A 14,808-nucleotide genomic window follows, 5' to 3' on the forward strand; every position below is an offset into this window, starting at 1 on the left:
TTCATAAGGTGTCTTCCCGGTGTGAATTCTTAAATGTTGTTTCAAATGACAACTTTGCTTAAATTTCTTTCCACAATGTTCACATTGATAAGGTGTCTCCCCGGTATGAATTCTCAAATGTGTTTTCAAATTACACTTTAGATTAAACTTCTTTCCGCAATGTTCACATTGGTAAGATGTCACTTCTGTGTGTGCCGTCATGTTCAAATTGAAGCTCTTCTTAATTCTCTTTCTATGCTTCTCCAAATGTTTTTCTATTTTACAGCTATGCTTAAATTTCTTGCCACATTGTTCACATTCATAAGGTGTCTCTTTTCTATGCATCCTTAAATGTCTTTTCAAAGTACAACTTTGACCAAACCTCTTTCCACAATGTTCACATATATAAAGTTTCTCTACCGTATGTATCTTTACATGGCTTTTTAAACCCATCTTTTGTCTAAACTTCTTTCCACATTGTTTACATTTGTAAGGTTCGTCTCCTGCGTGATTCCTCATATGTGTTTCTAAACTATCACTTTGATTAAACATTTTTCCACACTGTTTACATAAATAGTGTGTCTCTCCTGTGTGTATCGCCATATGATTTTCTAAATGTTCTTTACAGTACTGTAAAACTTCTTTGCACAATATTAACAATCATAAGTCATCTTTTCAGTATGAGCCCATTGTGCTTTTAAAGTACCATTTTGAATAAGTTTCTTGCCACATTCATAAGGTGTCTCTCTTCTATGCGTCCTTAAATGTTTTTTTCAAAGAACAGCTTTGACCAAACCGTTCACATTAATAAAGATTGTCTTTAGTGTGTATACTCGCATGGTTTTTCAAACCCATCTGTTGTCTGAACTTCTTTCCACACTGTTCACATTCATACGGAGACACCATTATGTGTACACTCATCTGCAATTCCATATTGCTTTTTTGATTAAACTTTCTTCCACAATGTTCACCTTCATAAAGTTTCTCGTCTCTGTGTACCTCCACATGACTTTTCAAATATTCTTTACAATTAAACTTCTTTCCACAATGTTCACATTCAAGTGTTTTCAGAAGCAATACTTTAACTTTGTATCGTCTCTCTCCTACATGTGTCTTCAAATGTCTATTTAAGTAATCATTTTTGTCCTTGACTTTCTGACCACAGTGTTCGCATTCATATGGCAAATATTTCTCTTCACTGATATTTGTAGAGTGTGGTTTTGATTGCAGTGTTGGCAAATTATCTGTCATAAAGCCATGGCCTTCATTTCGACTTTCTTCAGAACTGTGGAAAATACTGTTCTCTCCTACATAACAAATTGCAAAATAATAAGATGTTTTTATTCTGGTTTATTTTTTTAAATCAAAAGCAAGATTCGACTTTGCACTAATATGCTAAAACGTGTCTAACTAAAACATTAAAATAATTTTAAAATAAACAAACATTCACAAAACTTGACACAAAATGATCAATTAAATATAAAGGAAGTTATTTTTATTTTAATTAAAAATTAACCAAAAATAATTGCAATCATGGTTTAACATTTGAGAGAAATCATGTACATCCTATCCTAGTCAAATTTAGAGTAAAGAATATTTAAAAATATAAAAACCTAAAAATTTTAACTAAAGTATCGTAAATGCTCAAATAAGCGCAGCTCTCGAATTAGCGCCGCACAAAACAGGATTTTTTTCGGTAAGCGCTTCTCTAAAATAAGCGTTGCGGCGCTTAATTGAGAGTATATATTACCCTGTGTGTAATGAAAAACTTTGTGAAATAGGGTTTTAAATACAATATATACAATGTTAAAATGAATAAATAACACATTGAAGACACACACATTTCTTTATAAACATTTATTTACGATGACATAGGACCTATAGCAATTTGTATTATTGACAGTTAAATCAATCAATTCAACTAAACTTTTTGATCCATAATTTCAGAATTTGCTTCAATATGTTGTGTATCCTTCTTTTCAGTTTCTGACATGGAAACAGCCTTGATTTCTTCATCTATGGGACTACGGTCTGGATAATCAAAAGGGTTATACAACATGCTATAAAATCTCTTTAATGGTAAGAAACGTTACCAAACAATTTTAATCAATTTAGAATTGTGTTTCAGTGCATGCTTCTTTCTGATCATGTTCAGGTATGTACAAGTCTGTTCTATATAATTTTATGTATTATTCAGTGGCGTAACATCTACTGTATAATCCCTTAACTCCCTGCAGTAACCATGGCAGCGGTGTTACGTGACAGCAATGATCATGAAGGCGATCAGCGCATAGAGCAAAGAAACACAATTTTTGATATACCCAATGACTGGGTCGAAATTACCCAAGATTCAGCTAAAATCGCCCAGAATTACACAAGCTTCCTGAAAATGTTTTAAAATTAGAAAAATACGTGTTTTTCGCATGTATAGTTTCGATTTTAGTTCAATTTATAAACCAATTTTTTTATTGTTAATTATTAAAATTAATATTCATGAGGTGATAATACGGATAGAAAAATACGCCCTCAGTCGGCCAGTGTTATCAATTGATCAGTGATCCAAGTTTTATTATGTAATGCATAAATAATTCTGAACCCATGTTTATAGCAATTAACGGTCAATGTTATGTGCACTTCGTTGAGTTTTGCTTACTTGAATGGACTGAAATATACTTCTTAATTCTTCCTCTATGACAAAAATATTTAATTTTCTTACTAAAAATAAAATACCCAAGGATTTGAACGAAATACCCAAGAACCCAAGACCAAGTCAAAATACCCAAGATCTTGGGTAAATACCATGGTAAATACCCAAGCAGTAGTCACGCCTTACACTAACCATACAGACGTACGAACTTGGTAGGATGTATGTAATTCAAAAATTCTTGTCTGTCGCCCTCTGTAATTTCTAGGAAGTTTAAGTCAGGTTAAAGCATGGTTAAAGTAGTTTTAGTTTATGTACTTCAAGATGTACTTCAATGGTAGTTTTAATAATCATTGAGGGCAGCCTTCTGTTGGAGGTAAAATATGAACAGTGAGTTAAAATACCCAGAACCGTACCGTGAGAAAAAAATAAAGTACGACTAGGGCCTATGCTGCAGTTCATGTAGCGAAGTACATTCCTGATGATGACATAATTAATGTCGAAATATTGAATCCCAACACGATGGCGTGTATTTCAATACTTGGAGTATGTATTATACTTTCTTATAAGTACAGTACTGTTAGTGTACTTTGGTGAGAATATCTTGGTTCATATAATTCCATTAAACCTGATCTTGATAGAGGCCTAGCCTAGGCTATGTAAGTAATATTACTTATATCGCTGTTAAAGGCCTAGCAACTACTATTCTAGTAGTAGTAGGCTTGGTCTGTGGCTATAAACCAAATATTTCACGCCTCTCTTTCGTATAACCAAAACACCTGCTATATTATGGTTTGTCTACAATACTGCCTGAAATACTCAATAGGTCATGGTAGGCGCTCGCTTTGAGTCGGTGACGTCTGAAAGCCAACTCTAAGCTTGGTTTAAATACAATCACTGTCACACGCTGTTAACTATACAGCTTTAGGTCAAGTCTAGTCATATGGCAAGCGCCCTGTTGGAGTTGGTGACGTCTGAGTGTCAACTCTCAAGCTTAAATGGTTTCCATAAAATCGCCACTCCACACGCTGTCACCGAAACAGCTTTCGGTCAAGCCTGTTTTCCATCAAATCGCTACACGCTATTGCCGACTCCTGGCCACGTTGTGGCCAGGAAATACGGTTTCCCGTGGACAAAATTGCAACAAATCATTTTATGATCTAAAATTATTACTTAATTATGTGTTTAAAACAACATACTAAAAGTTTACCAAAGTAGGACCCACACAAAGGTGTAGCCCTATTTATCAGTAAACTTCTACGCGATACGTACTGCGGTTTTCAAAACGTTATTGTTTATGATTGGTCAGTTGTTAGGTCAGCGTAGATTATTATCTGTTTGTTGCAGGAAGAAAGAGACCTGTGTGCGAGATTTGCTTGGGGATTCCCAGTTTGCAGGATACATTGGACATTAACTTGAATCATGCCAGAGGAGTTACATATGACCTAGGCAAATGTTAATGTAAAATCTAGGCCTGAGATATTGTAATAACATCTCATTTTTTTCTAGGCGCCAGCCTATATAGCAGCCCTCTCTCTTGCTTCCCGATCCGTTGCGCATACCTTGCAGTGTGTTACTCTCCCCGCACAGTGTTTTCTCGTCCAACACACGCACCGCAAATATGAAAGTATAGAGAAATGTTAATTAAACTTCTAATATACAGTCACTTCGTATTTCTGGTGGACTCTAGAGTACTACAGTGTTACGTCACGATACCACGTGATACTACTCCATTGCTATCGGCAACACAAAAACGCGTTCAACCAACGCCATTTTCTATACTGACAAATCATTGATCCCAATTTCTAACGTAATTATTAAGAAGTTGTATCTTAAGTTTTCTTTGTAAATGTTAATTGTTGATGATTAAATGTGTGTTCGATAACTAATATAATGCGAGCTTTTTGTGTTTTTAGTACATTTTGATGGTAAATTATTAGGTTTTAAAATGCCTATTCCAGAATGCCTATTCTAAACCATTAAGATTATGAAGTCATTCAGGCATAATGAACGGTAACCAACGTCCAGAGGGCGCCACCTGGTGTTGTGACGATACGACTCTCATTGTACTCTATAGCAACAGTGTAGTGATCTTAAATAAACCATACTCTACAGTGGACTCTTTCTGGTACAAAAAAAAGCCTACATGTTTGTAAATTACCCAGTAGCTGACAATAAATTTCTATTTTGAATTTTGAATAATAATTTGGTTTTACATTTAGTAGGAAAGTTAATTGACAAGCCATATTATTAGAGTTCAGAAAATATAACAGAAAACAGTCTTTTATAATACTGTGAAACATTGAATAGAAGCCCTGGGAAAAATCTCAAGGGGAACAGCCTCTCCATCCATAAAAAGAAATTCCATTCCAGAAATCCATCTACCAAACCTCCTTAACCAATCAGAACAGTTTCTAACTAGGACCACCTCTAATTTGTCAGCATACATTAATAGACTTTTAACTGTATAAGCTTTTTGCGGAGGAATTTTAGTGTTTTCCCCGCAGCTTGCATGTCAATCATTCACCACGTACAAACTCATCTTCCATCTAGGTTTTGCTAAAATCGTCTTTATTCTTACTTGGGATATCAATCATCTTTATAAATTTTAAGTCCCGCCTCATAGAGGTGCTACAGTGTAATCTGATCTATAATATGAAAATGTAGGGATTTCAAAGGCTTGTTTAATCAATTTTAAAGATGTAGAAAATACATATTGTTTTTCTCCCCGAAGAATTGTGTTTTTTTTTGTTTTTTTTCACGAAGTAGGTCCAAATGGAAACCTGTGTAGATGGCAGAAGTTTTAAATGTCTCGATGTTTGGAACCATGAAGGCAGTGGGGGGGGGGGGCGAATTGGCCGGGTTGGAATCACCATTGTTCCAAACATCGCAAAGTTCTAACCATCCGTCATCTCACAGAAATGGCCTTTTGGATCGTGCTCCGATTGCTCTCTCCCCATCTCTCTTATGGGCGTGGTTGTGGGATACACCTCTATGGCAGCAAATAAGTTCCACTAATTATGTTAACATGACTATTGTCATTGAAATAGGAATTTAGTTCCGCATTCTCAATTTTCGCACCACACCCCAGGATGAAACCAGCCTGCACCCTAACCTGGGTTTCAGGCTGTGGTTCCACTCCTTATTGCACTTATTGCGCACCATTCCTAATTTAATTTGCATCCCACACTCAATTTCTTTTTTTTCTTGCTCATTGGTGTCGCTGTCCAGAATGAGAAAAAAAAACAGTAATAAGCGACTTGTGGCAAGTCTATACCTACACTACTGTATCTCTGACATAGCCAAGCTGCTACTGTGGGAATTGGCTGTAAAGGGTAATAATCAGTGTAGACCTACTATACACTATACACACGATTGGATTTTGTTTTGAAATTGATACTCTGTCATCAACAATTATTCTTGTAACACAAAACGATTAATAGTGCATGATAATTCCCGTAGTAGCTCCATTCTGTTTTGAAGCCGTGGCATGACTCTCATCCAATTTCATGTTTAGTTTGTTTAAAATCGATTTTGTCAATCGGAAATTTGTTGCACATGTTATTTTTGGTTGGATTTCACTTGAAAATTGTTTAAGCGTCACGAATCAAAGAGCAGAAACACTGGCAGTGGTTAAGAATTTTAGTGTGTGATCAGGCGTACTGTAGCCATATCGCCCTCAGCCTAGAAATTTTAATTTTACCTAAGTTTCCTTTGGAACTTACCGTAGCTCTAGAGCATACTGTAAAAGAAAAATAATTGACTTGCCCCAGTTCGCCTGTATGAATCAACAATAAGTACAAAGGAATAATTGTAAAAAAGAAATTGTAATCAAATTTACTTGAGTCTATAACAGATCTCTGCAAGGGAGAAGGGAGTACGTTAATCCAGGAAATTTTTAAGGACGTTAGGGTTTTTTTAGTGTATTTTTTGACAATAGCACTGGCGAATTTAAGGGGCTCCTGCCCCTAAATTTTTCAGAATTATAAAAATAATGAAAAGGAGGGAATTGTAATAAAATTTAAGTCCGAGAGTGCCATTTCTGGCCGTCTAAATGTTGTAAATTTTCTCCATCTGTGAAAGTCCCTCGAAGAGACCTCTCTACAGCAAGTCAAATTTCCAGATCCGCCACTGGATAGAAAGTTATTAAAATTTTAAATATATCAGTCATTTTGTTTGGATATTGGACAACATTTTGCTATCTTTCTTTAAAAAATTTAATATCATGTTCACGATTCCATACTAAAATAAAAATATATTACACTGCATTAGTGACTTGAGTAGCAAACTTTGACAATTGTTAAATTTAATTGTTAGAAAAATTTGTCTTATTCATTCATATTCTAAAAAACTATAGAGAATAATATTCCTACCTGACACTTTTGTCCGATGGCGTAGCCAGGATTTTCAAACAGTACGGGACAATATCAGGGTGGACCCACTTTACGCGTAAAATCAAACAATGTGAATCCATTTTACTCAAAAATACAAAAAATCTGGACCCATTTTTTTAAATTTTACCCATTTTAAGCTAAATATGAGAGATCAGGACCCTTTTTTAAAAAAAGTGGACCCATGCATAAAATTACATAATTTGTACCCTTTTTTAAAAATGTGAACCCATTCTTTGTGGACCCATCAGAAAAATGGTGTGGGACTGTCCCAATAGCTGGCTATGGCATTGCTTCTGTTACCCTGACAAAAAGCTGGATAGGTTAGAATTTATAGTACTGTACAAGGGATTATGGATGTGGATCATTTTAAAATTTGTATTTCGATAAATGATGAAGTGCTTGTATGCATGCATCTAATATACAAAAAAGTACTGACGAGGGATACCTTGCAGGCTAACAACAAAACTGCAGGAATAGCCAGTGGTGCATCTAGGGGTGGATCTTTCCCTATCAAGGTGGCTGTCATACCGCTAGACCACCGAGGCCTTGTATATCGCAGATTCAATTGCAGATGCTTCTGTGAACAACTGATATGCCCTGAAGGCATTTCAATCCCCGACCGTTAACAGACAGGTCAAGCACCCATTATTTCTGATGCATCAGACATAAACTTAGTTTAAATGTCTCACAATTACTTCACAAAAATTGTTCTCTGTGCACCTAGGCCTTGGTGTTCTATCAGGGCTTAGTCTCTGAACTCTGACCAAAGCCATGCAAACCCTAACCCAACTGAAAATAAAACTCCTTTTGGATAACTTTTCCCCCTTGACCAGTTGTGTAGGTATGGGCAGTGCAACCAGCACAAAACACTGGGGTTGATTATTAGGGGCCCTTTCATAAATGGGCCTAAAAATAATAATTAAAAATAATTTTCAGGTTAAATTTTAAAGAAAAAACAGCCAGAGAAGTGTTATTGATTGATTGATATTCAAATTCTTGAAGTCTTAGAGTGCCGTTTCCGTCAATTTAGGGTGCCATAATCATAAATGACCTCAGGCCCAACCATGGTGAACATGAGGTGGTCAGACCCTCCGTCTGTGAAAGTATCCCCCTGGGCCCACTCTATTTCCAATTCCTAGACCAACCAGTGGAATTGATCGCTCTCAGCACCACCTTCCCCACCCACGAGCTATACCCAGATCTACGGCCCTCGGTTGACATTTTACATCCAAGGGCCCGGCAATTAAATTTACACTGGGGCCCGTTCTTACCTACCCTCTCTGCTGCCCATGACACTATTTAAAAAAAAAAACCATGACTGACCCTAATATGACTCTGTACATTGAAAAGGCACAACTGTATAATCATAATCTATAACACATTTTTCTGAGGACCAATATTTTTTTTTATACAATTCTAGATGTAGACATTCCATATGGAAGACAAGAAGATAGAAATGTTACACCTGCAACAGCTCACCTAGTTGGTTCCAAGAAAGAGAAAAGAAGATGTTCTAAGTAAACCTGGTAAGTTGTCACTTCATCAGGCCAAAAAAGAAAAAAAAAAACAAACAAAAAATTGTTTTCAAAGCCTGACCGACCCAAAATCTTAAAATCTTGCGATCTCTGAAGTAAAAAAATAATGTACAATGTTTACAGCCGTGTAATACTTGCAACAGTTGTATTTAGCTGCGAAGCGATGTTGTAATACTTATTTATGGCTCTACAAATACAGTGGTGTATTCGAAGAGGGAGGAAAATGTTTTTGTTTAAATGGAGAAAAGAGAAATTTCCGTTCAAATTTAAGTCTCAGAGAGCCATTTCCGATGTGCCATCATAAATTTTCTTACCTCAGCCCAAACTATGGTGGGGGTGAAGCGGTCTAGACTGTCCATCTGTGAAACTCCCTCCCGGGGCTCTCTCTATTAAAATTCCAGGATCTGCAACTGTACAGTATAAGCATTTTATACACCACTAGGCACCTTCAGACGAGTCAGAAGTAAGCTTTGAATACGTGAAGACGCTCTTTGTCCTAAGTTAGTTCAAACTTACTACAGACGATTTACTCCTGAGCAGTCTCAGGAGTAAGTGTGCTACTTCAAGGAAGATAAAGAGTACGCGATCGGAGTAGCGCTGTGTACAATAGACGCACTTACTTCGTAGCTCGCAAGTAAATGCGACCTTTATTTTGACCTCAGATATTTTCGAAAGATAAATACCTACAAATGAGTGCCAAAATAACATTTCCTGTGATGTGTAACCACTGTAAACACAAAGTTTTTTATAATTGTTTACAATTTCAAAAAGGTATGTGCAAAATAATTGTTAAGAGACAGCAAAGTAGTGACTATCACTTCTGGGAAATTTGCATAGTTACTTCTAAGCTTTGAACTAGTTGTTCTGGATAAACATCGTGTGGACACTCGTCAGAAGTAACGCGTGCATAAAATTTTACATTTGTCATAACTTTACCTCAGACGGAAGAGGTTGTCTGTAAAATTTTTAGCTGGGCATTATTATGTTTACAGTACTTTGACATTCTTTTGTGATTGGTGTGTTTTTTTTTTTTTTTGTATATAGCATATGTTTGGTTGATGGGTTCGTCTTTGACATCTGTCATTGACTCCATGAACATAATGATGTTTAATGGATGTTATTCTATATTGAAGTCTCGTTGACTGCCTACAGCAGAATTCTGTGCAATTTTTGCAATTCCAAATTTATCGGACCTTATGGAAACATGTTCAGGCATGAGAAAAAATGTATTTATAATATTCAGATTAAACGTAAACATTAATAGAATGAAAACCCTCCAAAAAGGGGGGGAAAAACATTATAAAATTAATATTAATCAACCGTCCTGTCAGTCAGTCTAGTCTAGACAAGTCTAGACATATTTTATTGGTCCATTATATATCAGGAAAACTCTTTGTTAGTAAAATACAAAGTTACAGTTGTTTGCTCATATAAATGTACTGTACTACATATGTTATCAAATTTTAATAAGTTAACTGATAAAAATATAATCTCTTTTCAATGATTTACAGACATTAACTTTTTTTTTAATAGAAAAATCTATAAATATGCAAACTGTCTACTAAAGTGATATTTATTAAACCATCCGTTATGGAGGAAAAATATTTATTTTCTTCTAATTTCCAGTCAAACCAGGGGTGTTGGTTGGTTTCATTTCGGGGGTGCAAAAATTGAGAATGCTGAACTGGCTTTAGGGGTGCTAAAATTGAGAATGCAGAACTAAATGCCTATTCCAATGAAAACTTAATGATCATTTTTAGCATTTTTAAGTCACTCAGTTGAACTGTTTTGCTGCCCGTCTGCACCCACCCACTCCCTTCTCGTTTACACCCATAGCTAATTAATAACTAAATGAAATGTACAGTATACAAAATTGTATTTCTATTATTTTCTAGCTATATTTGATTTGGCAGCTGTATATTTTTGACACTGACTGCTCAGATGGAAGAACAACTAAACTGTAATTGGAGGGTCTTGTTGAAATCAGGACAATGTTTTTTTAACAGAATTAACTTATTTTTATAATAACTTCATGTAAAAATTAACTTTTGTTTGCTTCTAATGTACAGTATCTGATGTGTTTACAAATTAAAACAATTGATTATTAAGTGGTCATAAGTGAGCTGTCATGGCAAAATGAGTCTTGTTGTATGAAAAATGAAAAGTGAGTTAATGATATTATTTAGATAGATGAATAAAGGATTTATTTTGGTCTTTAAATCAGGTTCCTGCTAAAGTAGAACTGAAGTAAAATAATTTTCAAATTCAAAAGTCTGAAAACATATTTTATAGAAAATTGCAAAAAGTTAAACAACTGATAAATTTAGTGATGGTTTTCCTATCTGTTCTGGAAAAATGTGCCTTAAAAAACACTAATGTAAATCAACTCAAAACAATTTTTTATTGTGAAATACAGATATTAAACTTATCAGAAACATTGAAACCTAATATACAATGTCAAAATATGACATTTATATTTGAGGCTTCGCTTTCGTCCAGCCTCAAATAGCAGATGATGATTATATTTTCATCCCAAATCAACCTGCCGTAAAGGAGATTCATTTTGTCACGACACCTCACATATATTTGTGATTTCAGAGCTAAGCATATACATGTGCAGTCATGGATCCAGGAAATACTCTAGAGGGGGCCATGGGAGTGACTTTGAGGAGGGGGAGGGGTTAGGCCAGCTCTCCCCCCCCCCCCCTTGAATCCACTGCTTATGTGTGATTTGAAATAAAATATGTAATAAGTTAATAGCAGAGAAAATCATGACAAAAGGAATGTGCAAATCAATAGCAACCTGCATCTCAGCTGAGGTCATGGATAAATAATATTGACGCTAGTACCTTTGTTTGATCATGTGACCATACCACCGTCACTCTACGTCAGTCGATATCTAAAATCAAATAACTCCCAAGCATTGATAATGCGATATTTAGAACAATGACAACAAAATTAATACCACTGCTGCAGCAGTAGCCAACTGAGATATGTTCTACTAACGTCATGTTGGTTTCTACATTAATCTGACTGATAGGGAACCTTTTCTTGACCTGTGCGCAATATTAAGCATATGAACGGAGCACGGCATCATATATACAAGCTCTTGGATACAATTGGTTCTGTGCCAAGTGTTTGGCGTCGTCTGTGTATATATATATACACGTTGGTCTGGTTTTGCATTAGTAAATTCATGCGTGAAAACGCATTAATCAACTCGTGACTACAGAACATAAAAAATGTCTCTGATTGCATTCCATTTGTTTCATTTTAATTCTATTGTGATCAAGCATTTTGATTTCAAACCATTTTCTGTGCTAAAGTACTTGCTAAAAATGTGTTAAAGAACATAAATTTAATTAAGTAAAGAAAATGTTAATTTGTCGTAGTTAAGTAATTACTGTATTAGGTCTGGGGCTCCTAGCGGATCAGTGGGGGCCACAGTTCTCATGTTGGTGAAGATTTGCTGCTCTTTTCTAGGCCTAGTAGACCAAACACTTTCCAAAATGCACTGGGTTCTTAAGTTTTGTACGTATGGACCATGTTGCAATTGCTTAAAAGTCATACATAACAGTAAATGTTTAAATTAGATTTCGTTTATACTATAGTCATCAATATTGGGAGGCGCACGCCTGTTTGGCGACAGCAGGCTTATTATTATGCTTTTTATCTTTTATGCAGCTGGACATACACTATTTTTCACTTCAATACAAATGGAGTATTAAAAAATATAAAGATATAGGCCTATATAATTTATTTCTAGTTGTACTTCAGAATATTTTCATTTGATTCTTGAATATTAATTATATTTAAAAGAAAGAAGATCTCAAGTCTTCTTTAGTGACCACGATGCAATCAGAATGGTTGTAATGAATCTCAACATTTTCAGACATTGAGAAAAATGTTTGCAAATGGAGTTGCATGAAAAATGCAGGAAGCATCAGAGGGAAGTGAATAAAGGAGGAAAATTCATAAGCATCGGTACAACAAGCAAACTTTCGAATGAACTTAAGTGTTGTTGTAAGATGATGGCAATATCAGCTAATCAACTAATTTTTCCTTTTAAAGACAATGATAAAAGGTAAATGGAGAATCATAAGCCATTCATTTATTGTTTTAAATTTTTATACATTTTAATTTATAATTTCACTTTCTAGATAAAACGTTTTATTCTAATTTTATGATCCATCCCATCTGTCCTGTGATAAAAGCCATTTTATTGAGTAGCAACCTATTTCCCTCTTGTCAGCTCAAGGACTACACTCCATTAAGCAGATATACTTTACTTAAAAAGAGGAAGGACAAATTAAAGATAATATCATTCTGCCTGTGTTGAAGGGTTAATTAGGATTTTTTATTATAACTTTTTAAACCAGGTCTTAACAGTTAAGTTTTTGGTTTTAAACAAACTTTATTTTACCTTCAGAGGTGGGTGTGAGAATTTTTTTATTTACAAAAATGGTGGGGGCTGACTGCCTAAAGCATGTAGGCAGATCAGGAAGCGTAAATAAAATTTTATTGACAATTAATAGAAATGTGTGTGAAGGCAAAAGAATAAGCAATAGAGGGCACCATTTAGGTCTTCAATTGCAATCATCTTCTGTGGCTGTATAAAGAATGCCATGTGATGTAAACAGTTCTGGATTCTCATTGATAAATGCAAAAATATTTATAGTATTAATTTGAAAGAAAATTCCTTTATCTGGAGATACCTTGGCGATGGCAAGCATTTGATTTTTCTCAAATTATTTTTTTTTTCAATGGCAGGCTTGCTAAAAAGTCAAAAAATATAATTTTAGTTTTATTTAAATTTATTGTCGAGAGACCCTTAACTTAATTGGTAAATAATTTAAGTTTTTTCTAAATTATAAAGTTGTTAAATCGTCAAAATTCGATGATTCTAGTGGGGGTGGGGTTTGTCAAAATTGTAAAAAAACTGCAGAAAAAAAATGGAAATTATATTTAAGTTTTAAATCTGAGAGTGCCATTTCCTGCCATCTACAGGTGCCAATGCCATAATCATAAATTTTCATAAATATAGAGTCAGAGTCCTTCACTGGGCCCCTTCTATTTCAAATTCCTGGATCCGCCACTGAAATCTATTCATTTTTTTTAATGATCTCATGATAAGTTCAAATAATTGATAATGTGAAGCAAGTTTTAGTTTTTTTTACTAGATTTTTAAGGCATTTAAAAAATATTTTAGATCCAAAGTATTTTTAATAGAAACAGTCTTTAGTATTAGTTATTAAGCTGGGCTTGGAAGGAATGGGAAAGGAGTATGAAGTGGATGAACAATCTATCATCAGATATTAGAAATTTGTTATTACTGTACATTACAGTAATTTGTGTACCTCTATATTCTAAGAGGGAAAGTTTTTTGAGAGGGGGGGGGGTGCTTAGCTTTTTGGGGAGAGGTATGTCAGGTGTTTTTTAGATTTGGTATCAAAATCAGGCTGTAATGTTTTGTCAACATTCATGACGTCAGAATATGAGATTAAAAAAGATTACCTAATATGGTAAATGCTTCTGCATATTTAGACTGGCTATACTCTTAATGACGTATTTTGACCATATGGCTGAGTTCAGTCTGTCTGGCTATGTAAACGGCACTTTACTTGTACAATAGAGGCATGTACAGTATGTTTGAAATATAGATTCCATGCTGGTTGCCACAGCTGTTAATCTAATATCATTGTATCACTTATTAATATCTATTAATATGCAAATTTTATGGCTAAAAAGCAGTGTTATTACTTTTTACAACTAGTAACTGTTGGTTATTGCCATAGAATCAAGACCTCATTTCATTGCCTTTTTTTGGGCATGTTAAGTGTGTGTTTGTCATGTGATATTTGGTGAATGAAAGAACCTGTACTACTACCAGTTTCTTCCGTTGTTTGGCAAGTTGCCAAGCAGGTTGAACTTAAAGTTAAAAAAACTGGGTTAATTTGCGTACAATTTAACTAGCCTAATTTCCTATGAACACTGTAGGGCAGAGCATAATTTATCTTAATTATTAAATAAGCAAAAGATAAAAAGTATGTCTGTCAACATAAGACCCAAATTTCAGTGAACTGTTTCATCCTTAGGGAAACATTGTAATTGGTGATGATATTTTAAGTTATATTTAAACAAAACTCAGGTTTGGGCCACTACTTTTTTATGTACAATTCTCTCAAAATAATGAATTGAGTTAAAATAAGTAGGAGAGTCAGAATAAAAGTGGTACTGACATACTTTACGGAAGTTT

General features: G+C 34.7%; 2 protein-coding genes across 2 annotated transcripts in view; both read right to left on the reverse strand.

Annotated features, from left to right (window-relative positions):
• LOC117122734 (zinc finger protein 91-like) overlaps positions 1-531 on the reverse strand; it is a 10,816-nt gene extending 10,285 nt beyond the window's left edge. Inside the window, exon 1 of the mRNA XM_033268431.1 lies at positions 3-531. Coding sequence (XP_033124322.1) covers positions 3-531 — 529 coding nt within the window. The remainder of the gene's footprint in view (positions 1-2) is intronic.
• A 252-nt stretch (positions 532-783) lies between these two features.
• LOC117122735 (zinc finger protein 429-like) lies at positions 784-7,624 on the reverse strand. Its single transcript, XM_033268432.1, has 3 exons — positions 7,463-7,624; positions 5,526-5,637; positions 784-1,286 (listed from the first exon to the last, which is right to left on the reverse strand). Exons 1-3 carry the CDS (start codon positions 7,622-7,624, stop codon positions 784-786), a joined length of 777 nt encoding a protein of 258 aa, XP_033124323.1.
• Between the last annotated feature and the right edge of the window lie 7,184 nt (positions 7,625-14,808).

The sequence above is a fragment of the Anneissia japonica genome, unplaced genomic scaffold (genome assembly GCF_011630105.1).
Source record: "Anneissia japonica isolate Jap-2015-1 unplaced genomic scaffold, ASM1163010v1 scaffold1884_len437306_cov177, whole genome shotgun sequence".
Lineage (NCBI taxonomy): Eukaryota > Metazoa > Echinodermata > Crinoidea > Comatulida > Comatulidae > Anneissia > Anneissia japonica.

Bases quoted from the DNA above. Each gene is read 5' to 3' on its own strand.
- LOC117122735 (XM_033268432.1), bottom strand. From the start codon at position 7,624: ATGCCTTCAGGGCATATCAGTTGTTCACAGAAGCATCTGCAATTGAAT. The intron at 5,638-7,462 runs GTATCCCTCGTC...TAACATAATTAG, and splicing joins TTTTGTTGTTAGCCTGCAAG to TGGAACTTATTTGCTGCCAT. The intron at 1,287-5,525 runs GTTAGAACTTTG...TTTGTTATGTAG, and splicing joins TTTCTGTGAGATGACGGATG to GAGAGAACAGTATTTTCCAC.